Genomic DNA, 14012 nt, shown 5'->3' on the forward strand with positions numbered 1-14012 from the left:
ATTCTGGAAACTGAACTGATGCATGTTTTCTCAGAAGCAGTGGTGTTGTGGTCCAGGGTTGTGAGGGGTTTGGGAGACCTGTTCCCTTTTCTGCAGAGGGGGTTGCCTGCCTCCAGCATCTGAGAGCCATCCAATCAGCATGAAGGGGGAGCTTTTTAGCACGAGAGTCTCGCCCTTTGTGTTGATTGGAGCCAATCAGAGTGCAAGGAGGCGGGTCAGCCGCTGAGGACGGGCCCCCGGGGCCACTCTGGAGGTGTGCAAGAAGATCACTGAGTTGTTTCGTATGATCCAAAGCTAAGCTTTTAGAAATACACTGAAAATACAAGGTGCCTCTGTTCCAAGAGGAGGCTGTGCTACTTCTGTTACGTACAACGGGACTTCAGGGCAGGCACAACTTAAGTCGCTCCAGCAGAAGATACTGGAGCGCTCGATATATTTGCCTGTGTACATGCACAGAAAACAGAAGATCTATCTGAAGATCTGCAGTGATCTTTGCAATGCCTCCCTAATTATCACTTATAAGGTGGTTGTATAATCGTGGGGACGGGACGCGGGTGGCGCTGTGGGTTAAACCACAGAGCCTAGGACTTGCCGATCAGAAGGTCGGCGGTTCGAATCCCTGCAACGGGGTGAGCTCCCGTCGCTCGGTCCCTGCTCCTGCCCACCTAGTAGTTCAAAAGCATGTCAAAGTGCAAGTAGATAAATAGGTACCACTTCGGCGGGAAGGTAAATGGCATTTCTGTGCGCTGCTCTGGTTCGCCAGAAGCGGCTTAGTCATGCTGGCCACATGACCCGGAAGCTGGACGCCGGCTCCCTCGGCCAATAAAGCGAGATGAGCACCGCAACCCCAGAGTCGGTCACGACTGGACCTCATGGTCAGGGGTCCCTTTACCTTTACATAATCGTGGGGGGGGGGGCTGGCTGTGACTCTCCCTACAGGGACCCTGCACTTCTCAATTCGCCACCAGAAGCAAGTCCGCCCTGCGAGACTGATTACTTTTGCCTCCCTCCCCTAAACCAGGAGGCGTATTCCGTGGCACGGCAATTCAACCTCATCCCACCTGTGTGCGAACAGGCAGAGTACCACATGTTCCAGCGGGAAAAGGTGGAGACGCAGCTGCCAGAGCTCTACCACAAGATTGGTATGGAGGCAGGCGGGAGAGGGCTGGGCCAGGGAGCCCTTTTTAGCCCAGGGGCTAAAATTCCCTTCTGGGCACGCTTTCGAGTGCCATGTGTCCCAGTGGTGGGCAGGGCCAGAGTCGAAAATGGAGCTGAGCGGCTAATATAAATGTCCCCTTTGTTTTTCTCCCTATCTTCCCCGATAAAACGACTTTGGACACAAACCAGCACAGTAGGAGGTGCGGTTTGGGGGGCATTGTGAGGGCTAGGCAGAGAGGCCTTGAGGTCTGTGTACAAGAGAAGGGGCCAATGGAGGCAAATTGCTGGGAGAAGCTGGGGCGACCAGGAACCAAGGAGATAGAGAGGGATTTGCAGATTGGCTATGGAATCTGAGGAATGTGTTTCTGGAGGAGCAGCAGGTAGAAGCAAGATGATCCCTTGGGAGTATAAGCCCAGATTCAGGGTACAATTCTGCGTGAGGCATATTGGAAGTTTACGGAGGATGACCTTTGGAGCAGATAAGAGTAACGTGCACTTCTCTGCTGACTTTTCTCAGCATGGGGTGGCGTTAAAAGACTTTTGCAATGCAAAGTGTTATGGTAAAATCTGGGTGCGAGGCTGCTCTGCCACCCAGCTCGTCGGACTAAGTCCGCGGGTCCCTGCAGAGGAAAATGAGCTCAGCTGGAGACAGGAGCAAACTGCAGAAGATCCAAGTTTATTGCGCAACAGGTTCAAGGCGAGATTGAACAGCGAGAAAGGGGTGACATGAACTTTTGAAACTTCCCTCCATGTCCCAGAATACAGTGCAAAATACATCCCAGTTACATCATGAATACATTAAGAAGAGGTTGGGTTACACAGATTACATCATGAATACATTAAGAAGAGGTTGGGTTACACAGGATTAACATATGGAGGAGGGAGGGGGGAATATGCAGAGCTGGAGATATGCGCAGATAAGCACATCCTGAGTACCGGTGATGATAAGACAATGGTCCATGTATGCATAGTCTGCCACCTGGCATTGCCTGGAGGAAAGGCTTGGCAGAGTGATTTGACAGGATTAAGGTCTTGACAACTTGCTTGAGGGATTATGGAGGACAGGGGAGGTGTCATGGAGTCCTAGAGAAATTGAGCAAATTGGCACGTTGATTTTCTATGAATTTTATAGATTTTAGTCCCTTTTGACATTGACAATTGGAAATAAATGGATATATTGTAGCGAAGAAGAAGGTGAAGAAGACATGCCCCCCCTTCCATATCAAAAGTAAACCAGGAAGAGCTGTGATTTAGGATGACCTGTGGCTCTTATTTCAGTGAATCTGTGTACAGTGATAGGAAGAGGTGGGGAATGTAATTTGTTTCCCCCTTCCCTTTACCTGACCTGCTTTGTTTTCTTGCTAGGAGTGGGAGCCATCACCTGGTCCCCGTTGTCTTGTGGACTTATCACAGGGAAATATGAGGAGCGGGTGCCTGAAAACTGCCGTGCCGCCATGAAGGTACCGTCTCCTTTGCTTTTGCTGAGGCCTTCCACCTCCCAACTTCAGCTGAACTTCGCACTGTCAACATCACACACAGCCCTCTTAAATCAGGGAAGACAGGTCTGTGGAGACCTCCAGATGCTGCTGGACTACAACTCCCGTCATCCCTGACTGCTGACCATTCTGCCGGTTCTGATGGGAGTTGTAGTCCAACAACGTCTGGAGGACATCAGGTTAATGACAACCAGTTCGGAACTCACAGCTCGCAAGCCTTGATCCTGACTGCCCTACAACTGTAGTTGTTTACTGGGCCCACAAGACCTGCTTGGTCCTCTCTCTTCACTGCTCCTTTCAAACACTGGGAATACAGAAGTCCTGGGGCTCAGATTACGCACACTGGCAATGCTCCAAGAAACCAAACACTTCCCTTCTTCTTCCCAAACATAAATCAATTTGTTGCTGATGTCTCAGTGATACTTGAAACTATCCTCGCCAAAACACCAGGGCCTCCTCCAGACGTCCTCCTTATTGTGCATTCATGATTATTTGTGTTCATGATGCTATCAGGGCGGTTACACAAGCTCCTGTTTCCAAGACTGTTTGTGCCTACAAAGGTTTCGGAACAGGCATACTGTTCATGTCCTGCTGAGATCCTGTAGCTTCTTATACCACAAATATTTCAGGGCAGGGGGTAGGGGGTGTTGTCCCACTTTTTTGGGCATCATAGCACAACATTGGGAAAACATTGCAGGACAACTAATAAAGTGCAATGATGCTTCAATGATCCATTATGAACCCATCCCTAAGGCACTATCCTTGTGTCAGTGACACCTGCTGCAAAATTACCTGCCCCCCCAAAAAATCAATCTGGATAAGTCCTAAATCCTTTGCTGACTGCTCAGCACATCCCTAAGGGCTGCTTTGCAGGTTCACAACCTCCATCCTTGCCTGCCAGTGGCTCACCACGATGCTGTGTGTTAGCTATGATTCCTGCATTGCTGGGGGTTGGACTGGATGACCCTTTAGGTCCCTCCCGAGACGACAGTTCTGTGATTCTGTGGCTCTGCGCCTGTTTCCTTTGCTCCTCGCACCCTCCAGGGGTACCACTGGCTGAAGGAGAAATTGCAGAGTGAAGATGGGAAGAAGCAGCAGGCCAAAGTGAAGGAGCTCCACCCGATCGCAGAGCGCCTGGGATGCACAGTGGCGCAGCTGGCCATTGGTGAGGGAGGAGCGGAGCGTCTGTGTGCCTGTGTTGGTCAGGGCAGGCCTCAGAAGCAGCTGCACATCTGGGGCAGGTTGCATTCCAGATCCTGCCTCAGAGGTGGGAAAGTTACGTAGCTCTGGGGTGAGAGAGATTGCCTTCCCTGAAACCTTGGAGAGCCACCGATTTCATTGTAGACCACCCTCCCCCAACCTGAGGCCTTCTAGATGTTTTGTACTACAGTCTGGGGGCTGTAGTCTGAAACATCTGGAAAGCCCCAGGTTGCAGGAAGTTGGTGTGGACAACACCAAGCTAGGAGGAGCCCTGTGGCATGCCTCAGCATAAGGCAGCTACCTTTGTTAGCCATAGAGCTAAAAGGAGATGTGCTACTTAGGCCAAAGGTGGCAATGTGAGCTCTCCCGATTCTGCAGCTACCAGCAGCTAAGAGAAGTAGGTTAGAAATCAGGAGGTGGTTTCCAGCTGCAAGAGGCGTGTGGCATCCTGGAATAACCTCTTGAAAAGGAGAAAAGAAGATGCCTTTGCCCAAGACCAATGTAGAAGGTCGCCCTCGTATTTTGTCTGTTCCCCAAGTTAGAGGACTAGAATGTGGAGCATCAGCAATGCAGCAGCTGAGACTGGGAAGTTATCCAGGTGCTGGAGACGCCCTTCTTCCCTAGCTTTCAGCCAGGCCCTGGTCCAGGGTGGTGCTCCCCCCTACTCTCAAGTAGCCACACGTGCAGTTAAGTCAGGCACTTTGACAGAGGCCCTGAATCTCGTGTCTAGTTTGCCACCTCTTCTACTCCTGTGGCCCTGAGGGAGATTGGGGTGGTCCGAGAGCCAGCCAGGCAGCTGGTGAGGAGACCTCCAGTCCTGGGGCAGAGATGGCCGGACCCTGCAGCTCTTCAGGGTCTTGCTGCCCTTCTGAGGTTGGTTCCAGGGCTGGGCAGAGCTGAGCCCTGACACTCAGCAACCCCAGGAGGTTCTCTCTTCGCCAGGGCCAGTGTGCATGAAGATGGGCCTAATTCAAGTTTACCCCGGGGAGGTTTTAGCAGCCAGGATGGTGCCTTAACTCCACCCAGATTCCTCTGGAGTTAAGTTGTTGGGTGGGCAAGCAGCTCTTTGCTCCCTGCCCGCCTCTTCCCCGGCCCTTTTGTTTTCTTCCAGGGTGGCAAGTTTTTAGACGGCTCTCCTTATTTGATTTCTCTTGTCTCCTCTTAACCTCAGCCTGGTGCCTCCGCTCTGAAGGCGTCAGCTCTGTCCTTCTCGGGGTCTCCAGCACCGAACAGCTCATTGAGAACTTGGGGTCCATCCAGGTAAGGAGAAGGAACAAGCGTGCAAAGTCTGGCATAAAGGATGCAAAACCTTCCCCCGTCTGTGCGCATTTATATCTTGTCCTGTCCTGAAGCTTCATGAGAGCATGAACAAATATTCATCCAGGCCAGGAGGGGGGAACCTTTTTCAGCACAAGGGCCACATTGCCTTCTGGGCAAGCTTCCGAGGGCCACCTGTCCCTGTGGTGGGCAGGGCCAGGAGCAAAAGGCAGAGGGTAGAGCAATGGGTGCAGATTTCGCCTCTGTACACTCACCTTCATTATACACCTTTAGGCGCCGGATGAAAACGTTCCTCTACAACCAGGCCTTTGGCTGATTGGCATCCAGTGCCCTTTTAAATGAGTTGTGGAAGAGTGGGGATTATTGGTTTATTAGTTTTCTTGTTTTTCTTATGCATCTTACATTTTTTATATTGTATTTTTATGTTGCAGAACACCCTGAGATCTATGGATGCAGGGTGGTATACAAATAATAATAATAATAATAATAATAATAATAATAATAATAATAGTTTTTGCATACACTCACACACCCGTCTCTGTCCTATATCTAGGGAAGCATGAGGCAGGCACTATCAAGAATTCAAGGACACACCAAAAATAAATAAATGAAAGAGCGAGTGCAGAGCAGGTCTGTTAGAGGTGTGGCTGGGGAGAATCTGGGGGGCCAGATAGAGAAGTCTGGAGGGCCACATCTCTCTCTCTCTCACACCCCACCAAGACCTGAGGTTCTTCAGCCCTGATCTGGTTGTATTTTAAATCATTGTGACCTGCTCTGGGATCTTAGGGTGAAGGGAAGGTAATAAAATAAAACCTCATCCTGGGTTTTTGGAGGCGTTCCATAGAGCCATCCTGCCTAATAGCCATTGATAGACCTCTTCTCCTTCATGAATTCCTCTCGTCTCCTCTTAAAAACAATCTAAGCACAGTGGTTATACGATGTCCGCTGTTCATTGAGCAATTGCCGCCCCACACACTTCCCAGCGTATTTTCTTGCCAGTTTCCTTACCGCAAAAAGCCTGTGGTTTCTTGTTTGGGTGAGTTTAATGGTGCGTTTTTAACTGCACGACCCAAATTTGCGGGTTTATGATCGAATCCCACCCACAAAGTCGCCATGGTCTGGAAGTGGCATTGAAAGAGGAAGAAAAGAATTACTTCTAGATTTTCTCCACATCATGCATACCAGCTTGGTGGCTTTACAATTTCCATTTCAAATTTTAAAAAAGAAACGTGGCAAAAAGGTAGGTGGGGAGCAGGAACAGCTATATATAATGGAGAAAAGTGATCGTGAGGGGAAATGGACATTTATTTACTTTTTTTAAGACCCACAAAGAAAAAAGTGGTGGTTAAAAAGGGGGTGGAAAGAAAAGCCAAGGCACTAGAGAGGGTGCACAGAGATGAAAACTGGGACACCCTGCAGCTCTTTTTAAAATCCAGGTTTCCCCTGGCCTTTGACCATCTTATCGAATTGCTGGCCCACTCTATTTCCCTATTTATTTTGAAAGCTTACATCCCTCCTCATTTTCAAAAGAACTTCAGCTAGCAGAATAAAATCACAGTGATAATTTTAAACAACCTAGAATGGGACTCAGCTACATTGGCAAAGAAAAAAACGCTTTATATGCCTTGTCTATGCATTCTAACGCTCTGACACCAGATGGCGGTGTGGAGTTCCGTTTTTGCTAACCCGATTTCTCATACAAAGTTTGCAACGTATTTTAACTGCCACTATGGCGGAAGCCCTTCCTCCTCAGTCATGCAGCCCCTCTCTTTCTCTCTCCGCAGGTTCTGACTCAGCTGACGCCCCAGGTCGTCCAGGAAATTGATGCGCTCCTGGGCAACAAGCCCAATGCAAAAAAAGAGTCCCGGGCGTAGGGACACATTGGCGCCCGGGACGTTGCACGCTGTTGTCCCAAAGGACTGCATCGCCTCCTGCTCCTCCTCTGGGGGGCTCCTGGCCCCACCTACCTACCCCTCCCTGCCCCACATGCTCTCCCACCAGCTGCCGCCTCTCAACTTGGCAGGGGTGGGCAAGGAGGAGCCGCTTTGCGCATGAGAACCAAATAACCGTATACTTCCACGGCGGGCGAAGTGGGAGGGCGCCGGCGGGTTAGCGCCTGCCCCCCAAAGCCGTCTGCTTAGATTACAGTACAAATAATAAGATAAGGCATGAGCAATCCAGCTATGGGATCGGCGGGTAAGAGGCACCGCCTCCCGCTAGTGCCGGAACTGCCGGCCGCTTTGCCTCTCTCTTTCCCATATCAATACGCCTGGTTTTTAAACATGGGGTGGGCACAGCGCAACGAGGCAAAATGGGGGGAGTGGGGAAAACAAGCACACAGCTGGTGTATGATAACAATTGAGCATCCTTAGTGCATATTTACCCCCGCCGACCAAAGTCCCGTGTAGCGTTATGAATCACTCCATTTACTTTACTTTTCTTTTCTCCTCAGCATCTTGTGCTTTCGATGAGGGGACACCCCACCAGCATCATTTGCGGGTTTTATGATGTTTTGAAGGACCGCAGAGGAGCCATCTTGGGCACGACCCAGTGGGAAGTCCTCTCGGCTAAAAGAATGGGAGCTGCGCATGAGCGGGAGGGGCGCCATTTTGGATTTCCTGCCTCAGGCACCAAAATGTCTTAGGCCGGCCTTGTGTGAAGGCCCCAGTGAGGACATAGCTCAGATAGCCCCTGTCTGTGGTGGGGATATTGGGAAGGGACCGTCCCCTTCACCCCAATTCTTCAAATTTAACCTTTCTAGAGTCCTTTTTCGGATACAATTATCAGCTTTCTTCCCCTACCCATCTTTTATTTCCACTCACCCTCCTCCCCCCCGCCCAAAAAAACCCACGTAAATTATTGCCTTTCCTCTCCAACACAACCTCCTCCCTTCACCGTCTTTCCATTCCTAAACATTTAAGTTTTATCTCCCAGGGAAAATAAAACAAATCCCACATTTTGAGGACAGTGGGGCTAGGACTTTTTGAAAGACAAATTTGTCAGTTCGAGTGCTTAACTTGGCCTAGTCATGGATTATTTTTCCCCCACTGAGGGAGTGGGGAAAGGGAAGGTTTCTGCAGTGCAAAATCGTTGCCAGAACCTGTTTCCCCTTCCCCACCGAGTGGAGACTGGAGAGCATTCATCTCCATGGCAGGATTACGTTCCTCCATTTTGGGGGGGCTAAGAAGGCCCAAAATTCATGGTTGTCGGGCGGATCAGCCCTTTGGGCAAGCAAAAGCCATTTTGCCCACAAGCTCCACTCAGCTTCTCCAAACAATGTTCCTCAGATGTATCTCCCCCTGCCCCAAAGCGTAATTGGTAATGTCTTTATTTGGTTTCGCCTAATCCTTTATCTAATTTGCAGCTATTCTCCTCACAGAATGCCATTACAAATTCCCCCCTGTTACTTTTGGCAGGAAAGCAAAACTGGCTCCCTTCCTGCTCCTCAGGAGCAGCAGAAGCAGATGGCTGAGAAGAGAGAGAGAGAGAAAAAAAGACATTTCTCTCTCCTTCCCCCTCAGTTTCCCTCTGTGGTTCTTCATTTTGCCGTGAATTTCCTCCCCAGAGGCCGACACCACCGAACCTTCCCGTTTTGTTGTGGAGGTGGAGGCTGCCTTATCACTTTGGTTCTGACTTAATCTCTCTCTCTCTCTTTTTTTTTGCATTTCATTTTTTTAAAAAGAATTCCATATTCACCCTCCTCTAGGGAAAGAGCCATCTCTTCTTAAAGCAATAATATATTGAAAAAAAGCGTCCTCAGGGTCAAAGGGTCACCTTGGGGCAGTGGGGAGAGAGGAAGGCTAGCAACCGAGTCCCCCCCTGAACCCCCTTGCTCCCGGGGAGCCCTGTGGCACCCTATTTTTTGCACAACTCATTGCTTTGAATCTGCTGCGCTTCCAGGGCAGGGCTGCTGTGGCACCTGCCCCCCTCGCACTGGCTGCAAAATTATACGATGCTGTATATATATATATACATATATTTTCTCTGTCGAGAATGAGTCTGCTTTGAGTTTTACTCTAGAGTAGCACTTCTGTCGCTTCCAGGAGTCTCTGCAGGGGGTTGGGGTGGGTCTGCAGGTCAGAACTGAGGCCGCTTGGGATTTCTAAGATGGCACCCACGCACACCCCTCTCGGTTCCCCAGATCATTCCTGAGCTTTATTTATTGCATTGTTTCCACGAGGGATAGCTTGGTCGGTAGAGCGCGAGACTCTTAATCTCAGGGTCCCGGGTTCGGGTCCCACGTTGGGCAAAAGATTCCTGCGCCGCATGGGGTTAGACTAGATGACCCTCGTGCTCCCAACTCTCCAATTCTATTATTTATGTCACACCTGTTTTTCTCCAGGGAGCTCAAGGTGGATTATGTGGGTCTCCTCCCCTTCCTCATTTAATCCCCACAGCAATGGAGGTTAGGCTGAGAGAAGGCAGCCCAAGATCAATCTTCATGACCGAGTGGGAATTTGAAACCTGGTCTCCCAGGTCCAAGTCTTTAACCACTATGTCACACTACAATCTTTAGAGGCTTTGAACATACGTTGTTATATATTTATTTATACCCTGCCTTTTACTCCGACAGGGACTTGAGGCAGCTTACAGATAAAATAAGAACAGCTAAAAACATTGGGGGGGGGGGGTTAAATTAAAAACATTAATAGGAAACATTAATATAATTAAATATATGTATAATCTTAACATCAACGGGCTCTCCTTCACTGGAGGTTTTTAAACAAGAGGTTGCATTGCTGATAGTCAGAGATTCTTTAGCTGTGGTTCCTGCATTTCAGGGGCTCGGACTGGGGCATAGCTGTCAACTTACAGATTTGAAAATAAGGGACCAGCAGCCTTGAAAATAAGGGATCAGCAGCCAAAATAAGGGATCAACAATTACTTTGATAAAATACATATTTTGTTGCATGCAAATGGCTTTAGATACCTATTAGGTCCATAAATTACCATATAGCATATATTCAACACAAAAAAACAGCAACAATTTGTTGTTGACAAAGGACAGCTGGACATAGAAAGGGCCCCATTACCTTCAGTAGCTTATTTAAGGGACATCATCAATAAGGGACAGCAGTAGGACGTGGCGCTGGGATAAGGGACTGTCCCGCCAAATAAGGGACACTTGCCAGCTATGCCCTGGGGTTCCCTTTCCAACCCTACAATTTTTAAGGCTTTTAAGATTCTATCTGTTTGTAGCCTAGATTTGTACCCCACAAAAGCTCAGGGCAAGGAATCTGTTTAGAAACTGCATAGGAAATCTAAAGTGGGGCTGGCGGGGGGGGGGGGAGACTGAATATATTCAATTTTTAGAAGAGATTTCCAAACTGACAGGCAGATATTTTTAAATGGCAAAAGGGGGTTCAGGTCAGTTTTGCCTGGGAGCTGGACTCCTGGGCTCCTGCCCCCAGATATGACTAGGTTGTACAAGGTGTTTCTCTGTGCGTGAATCTAGTAATATTTAGCTGCCTTTTGATAATGTTCTTTTGGATCCGTAAAGGGAAGGAGGCTAGGCAAGAAAGCCCTGAAAGATTTCAAAGCGCAGAGCTCATTCCAAGGGAGAGCAGCTCCCTCTGCAGCACAGCAGAGGCATTGCAGGCCTGTGCACAAATTGCCCCTTTCCCCCTAAAGGAGAGAAAAAAGAGCTATTTCTACTGAAAAGCAGTCCCCCTGCAGAGACCACCTTGCAGGGATTTTTAAAAAATGCTTGATATAAGTAGAATGGGCACGTGGCTTTCAAAGAGGGTTTTTTTTGCCCCTTTTCTTCTTTTGGGGTGTGTGTGTGTGTGTGTGTGTTTGGGCAGTGGGGTGGGGACAGGGAGAAATATTTGAAATATTGAAATACTGAAATAAAGAATACATGAAGCGACAGACCTGGTCTTGCTTGGTGTTTTGTGATGCTTGTTCTTGTGATCGATGAGATGCTTTGAGAAGGGGATTTGGAGGGGGAATGAGACTCCACCGTTCAGCAATGTTCTGCCTTAAAATGCTCATATTGTCATGACAACAATCAGTCGCAGGCATCTGTACCTGGAAACCAGTGCTGGGGAATGACAGAGATATCTCTGCCTGGTGTGATGAACCTTGAGTCCCTGGACTCCACTCCCCATCACTTATTTATTTAGTGAGCTTCATGGCTGAATGGGGATTTGAACCCAGGCCCTTCCCAGCTCCAAGTCCAACACTCCAGCCACTCGCTACACTATGCTGGACCTCATCCCGACCATTGAGCATGAGACTCTTAACCTTAGAGTCACGGGTTCAAGCCCCACTTAGGGCCAACATTTATTGCATTGCAGGGGGTATGGGCTAGATGATCCTTGCGATCCCTTCCAACTCTACAATTCTGTGGTTCTACCACCAAGTTTGGGGGTCTGTGTTTGATAATGCATTGTTCTTAGGTCCACACTTTCTGATTTGGAAATGAAGCACAACAAACACTTGGCCAGACACTCGCCGTGTGGTGGGCGACAAGAGCATAGCGCTTGCCCTCGCTTGCATTGTTTTATTGTGTTTTTAGTATTTTGTTGGGAGCCGCCCAGAGTGGCTGGGGCAACCCAGTCAGATGGGCAGCATATAAATATTATTATTATTATATCATCATCATCATCCTAGTCTCTGCTACAGTAAGCTTCGTTCCAAGGAAGCAGGACCCTGCTCAGAGATCAGGGTAGTAAAGGTAAAGGGACCCCTGACCATTAGGTCCAGTCATGACTGACTCTGGGGTTGCGGCGCTCATCTCGCTTTATTGGCCAAGGGAGCTGGCGTACAGCTTCCGTGTCATGTGGCCAGCAGGACTAAGCCGCTTCTGGCGAACCAGAGCAGCGCACGGAAACACCGTTTACCTTCCCGCCGGAGTGGTACCTATTTATCTACTTGCACTTTGACATGCTTTCGAACTGCTAGGTTGGCAGGAGCAGGGACCGAGCAACAGGAGCTCACCCCGTCGCGGGGATTCGAACCGCCGACCTTCCGATCGGCAAGCCCTAGGCTCTGTGGTTTAACCCACAGCGCCACCCGCATCCCAGAGATCAGGGTAGCATGCAACAAAATGTACATGTTTGAAACTCTTAATCATGGGTTAAGATGGGCAAAATATTCCTGCATTGCAAGGGGCTGACCCTTGGTGACTCTTCCAATTCTACAATCCTGTGATTCCTATGAAACCTAATGTGTGAGGAAGCTGCCTTAAGCATTGCTGGATCCATGCCTGTGCTGCCTGGTAGCTCCTTTACAAGGTTTCAAGCAGGCATGCTTCCCAATAATAGTTCTGCTCTGTTTTGCCTCGGCCAGACCCCACCTGGAGTTCCGTGTCCAGTTCTGGGCACCCTAGTTTCAGAAGGGTGTTGACAAGGAGGAAGGTGGGCAGAGGAGGGTGACCAGGATGTTGAAGGGTCTGGAAACCCAAGACTTATCAGGAACAGCTGAGGGATCTGGGTATGTTTAGCCTGGAAGACAGGAGATATGATAGCTGCCTTCACATCTCTAGTTGTTTTCTGCTGCTCCAGAGGGTAGGACCAGGACCGAAGTATTCATATGACATTCAAAGGAGATTACGCCACAGTGGCACAAAGCTTAGTCACCTCCCATTTGGATTACTGTAGTGCGCTCTACATGGGGCTGCCTTTGAAAGGTGCTCAGAAACTTTAGCTGGCTCAAAGGGCTGCAGCCAGATTGTTGACTGGGGCTGGTTCTAGCGAGCAGGCCACTCACTTGCTAGAACATTTCCATTGCTGTTTCCGGGCACAATTCAAAGTGCTGGCTATGAGACACAAGATCTACCCACCCTGGAAGAATGGCAGATGAAGGTGATGGACTACATGGAACTGGCAGAAATGACCGGCAGAATCCGAGACCAGGGAGAAGAGTCGGTGGGGTGGAAGAAGATTGGAAGAAATTTAAAGACTACCTACAGAAATATTGTAAAATTAATGAATGTTAGAATGATGTTGGATGAAAAGTTATGTGGTTTTTAGCTATAACGCTATAAGGAGTATGAAAAAATGGACTATTAACAGACAAAAATTTAATGTTACAATATTTTAAGATTAAAGACTAGGATAAACAAAGAGGGAAAGGATTTGCTGAACTAACAAATTGAACGGGAATACAAAAAGGGAGGTGTGAGGAGGTCCGGGAAACAAGCAAATGAAAGATAAGTGATGGAAAGGTGGAATTGTTCTTTTTTAACTATTTTTATTTTGTATTTTTCTTTTTTCTTTTTTCATTTTGTAAAATTCTAATAAATATCTTTAAAAAAATATAAAAAATCTCAAAAAACTTCTCTTTTTTGAGCTTTTGCAAAAAAAAACACACAAAAAACCCCACAAAGTGCTGGCTATGACCAATAAAGCGCTATACAGCTTAGGTCCCAGCTACTGTATCTGAAAGTCCGTATTCCCTCATATGCAGCTGTACAGGCTCTGAGATCTTCTCTCAGTACTGTCACCCTCCACAGGAATGCTTGGTGGGTGGCGCAGGAGAGGGTCTTCTCGGTGGTGGCTGCTCCCAGGTAACTTTGTAACTCCCTGCCTAGAGAGGCCAGACTGGCTCCCTCCTTGCTGTCCTTGAGCCAGCAGGAGAAGACTTTCCTGTTCCAGCAGGCTTTTAGGAACTGACTGCTTTTAATGAAAGGGCTGACGCTGTGCTGTGTTTATTGTAATTATTTGTTACGGTTTTAATAGATTTTTAAATGTGCATATATATAGTTTTAGTGTTTGTTTATAATGATTGGGTTTTTCCCCTATGTTTGTAGCTGTTCTTATTTTTATCCATAAACCACCTTGAGTCCCTGTCGGGCAAAAAGGCGGGGTGCCATTAAATGATTAATAAGAAACATTAGGAAGAACTTTCTGACGATAAGATCTATTCAGCAGTGGA

The 14012-nt window shown here is 48.4% G+C and overlaps 1 protein-coding gene and 1 long non-coding RNA gene across 4 annotated transcripts in view; one reads left to right on the forward strand and one right to left on the reverse strand.

The window, feature by feature from the left end:
• KCNAB3 (potassium voltage-gated channel subfamily A regulatory beta subunit 3) overlaps nt 1-7965 on the forward strand; it is a 34512-nt gene extending 26547 nt beyond the window's left edge. For both annotated transcript variants that reach the window (XM_053362173.1, XM_053362174.1), the window contains 5 exons: nt 1022-1142; nt 2524-2618; nt 3699-3819; nt 5026-5114; nt 6917-7965. In XM_053362173.1, coding sequence (XP_053218148.1) covers nt 1022-1142; nt 2524-2618; nt 3699-3819; nt 5026-5114; nt 6917-7006 — 516 coding nt within the window. In that variant the 3' untranslated portion in view covers nt 7007-7965. The remainder of the gene's footprint in view (nt 1-1021; nt 1143-2523; nt 2619-3698; nt 3820-5025; nt 5115-6916) is intronic.
• LOC128400140 (uncharacterized) overlaps nt 1-14012 on the reverse strand; it is a 42647-nt gene that overhangs the window by 17304 nt on the left and 11331 nt on the right. The window contains exon 3 of one of the 2 annotated variants that reach the window (XR_008327314.1): nt 11007-11162. This is a non-coding gene — a long non-coding RNA (uncharacterized LOC128400140). Of the gene's footprint in view, nt 1-10907; nt 11163-14012 lie in introns of those variants that run through there. The other variant, XR_008327313.1, reaches the window with a different exon arrangement.

This window comes from Podarcis raffonei, chromosome 13 (assembly GCF_027172205.1).
Source record: "Podarcis raffonei isolate rPodRaf1 chromosome 13, rPodRaf1.pri, whole genome shotgun sequence".
Taxonomy (NCBI): Eukaryota; Metazoa; Chordata; class Lepidosauria; order Squamata; family Lacertidae; genus Podarcis; species Podarcis raffonei.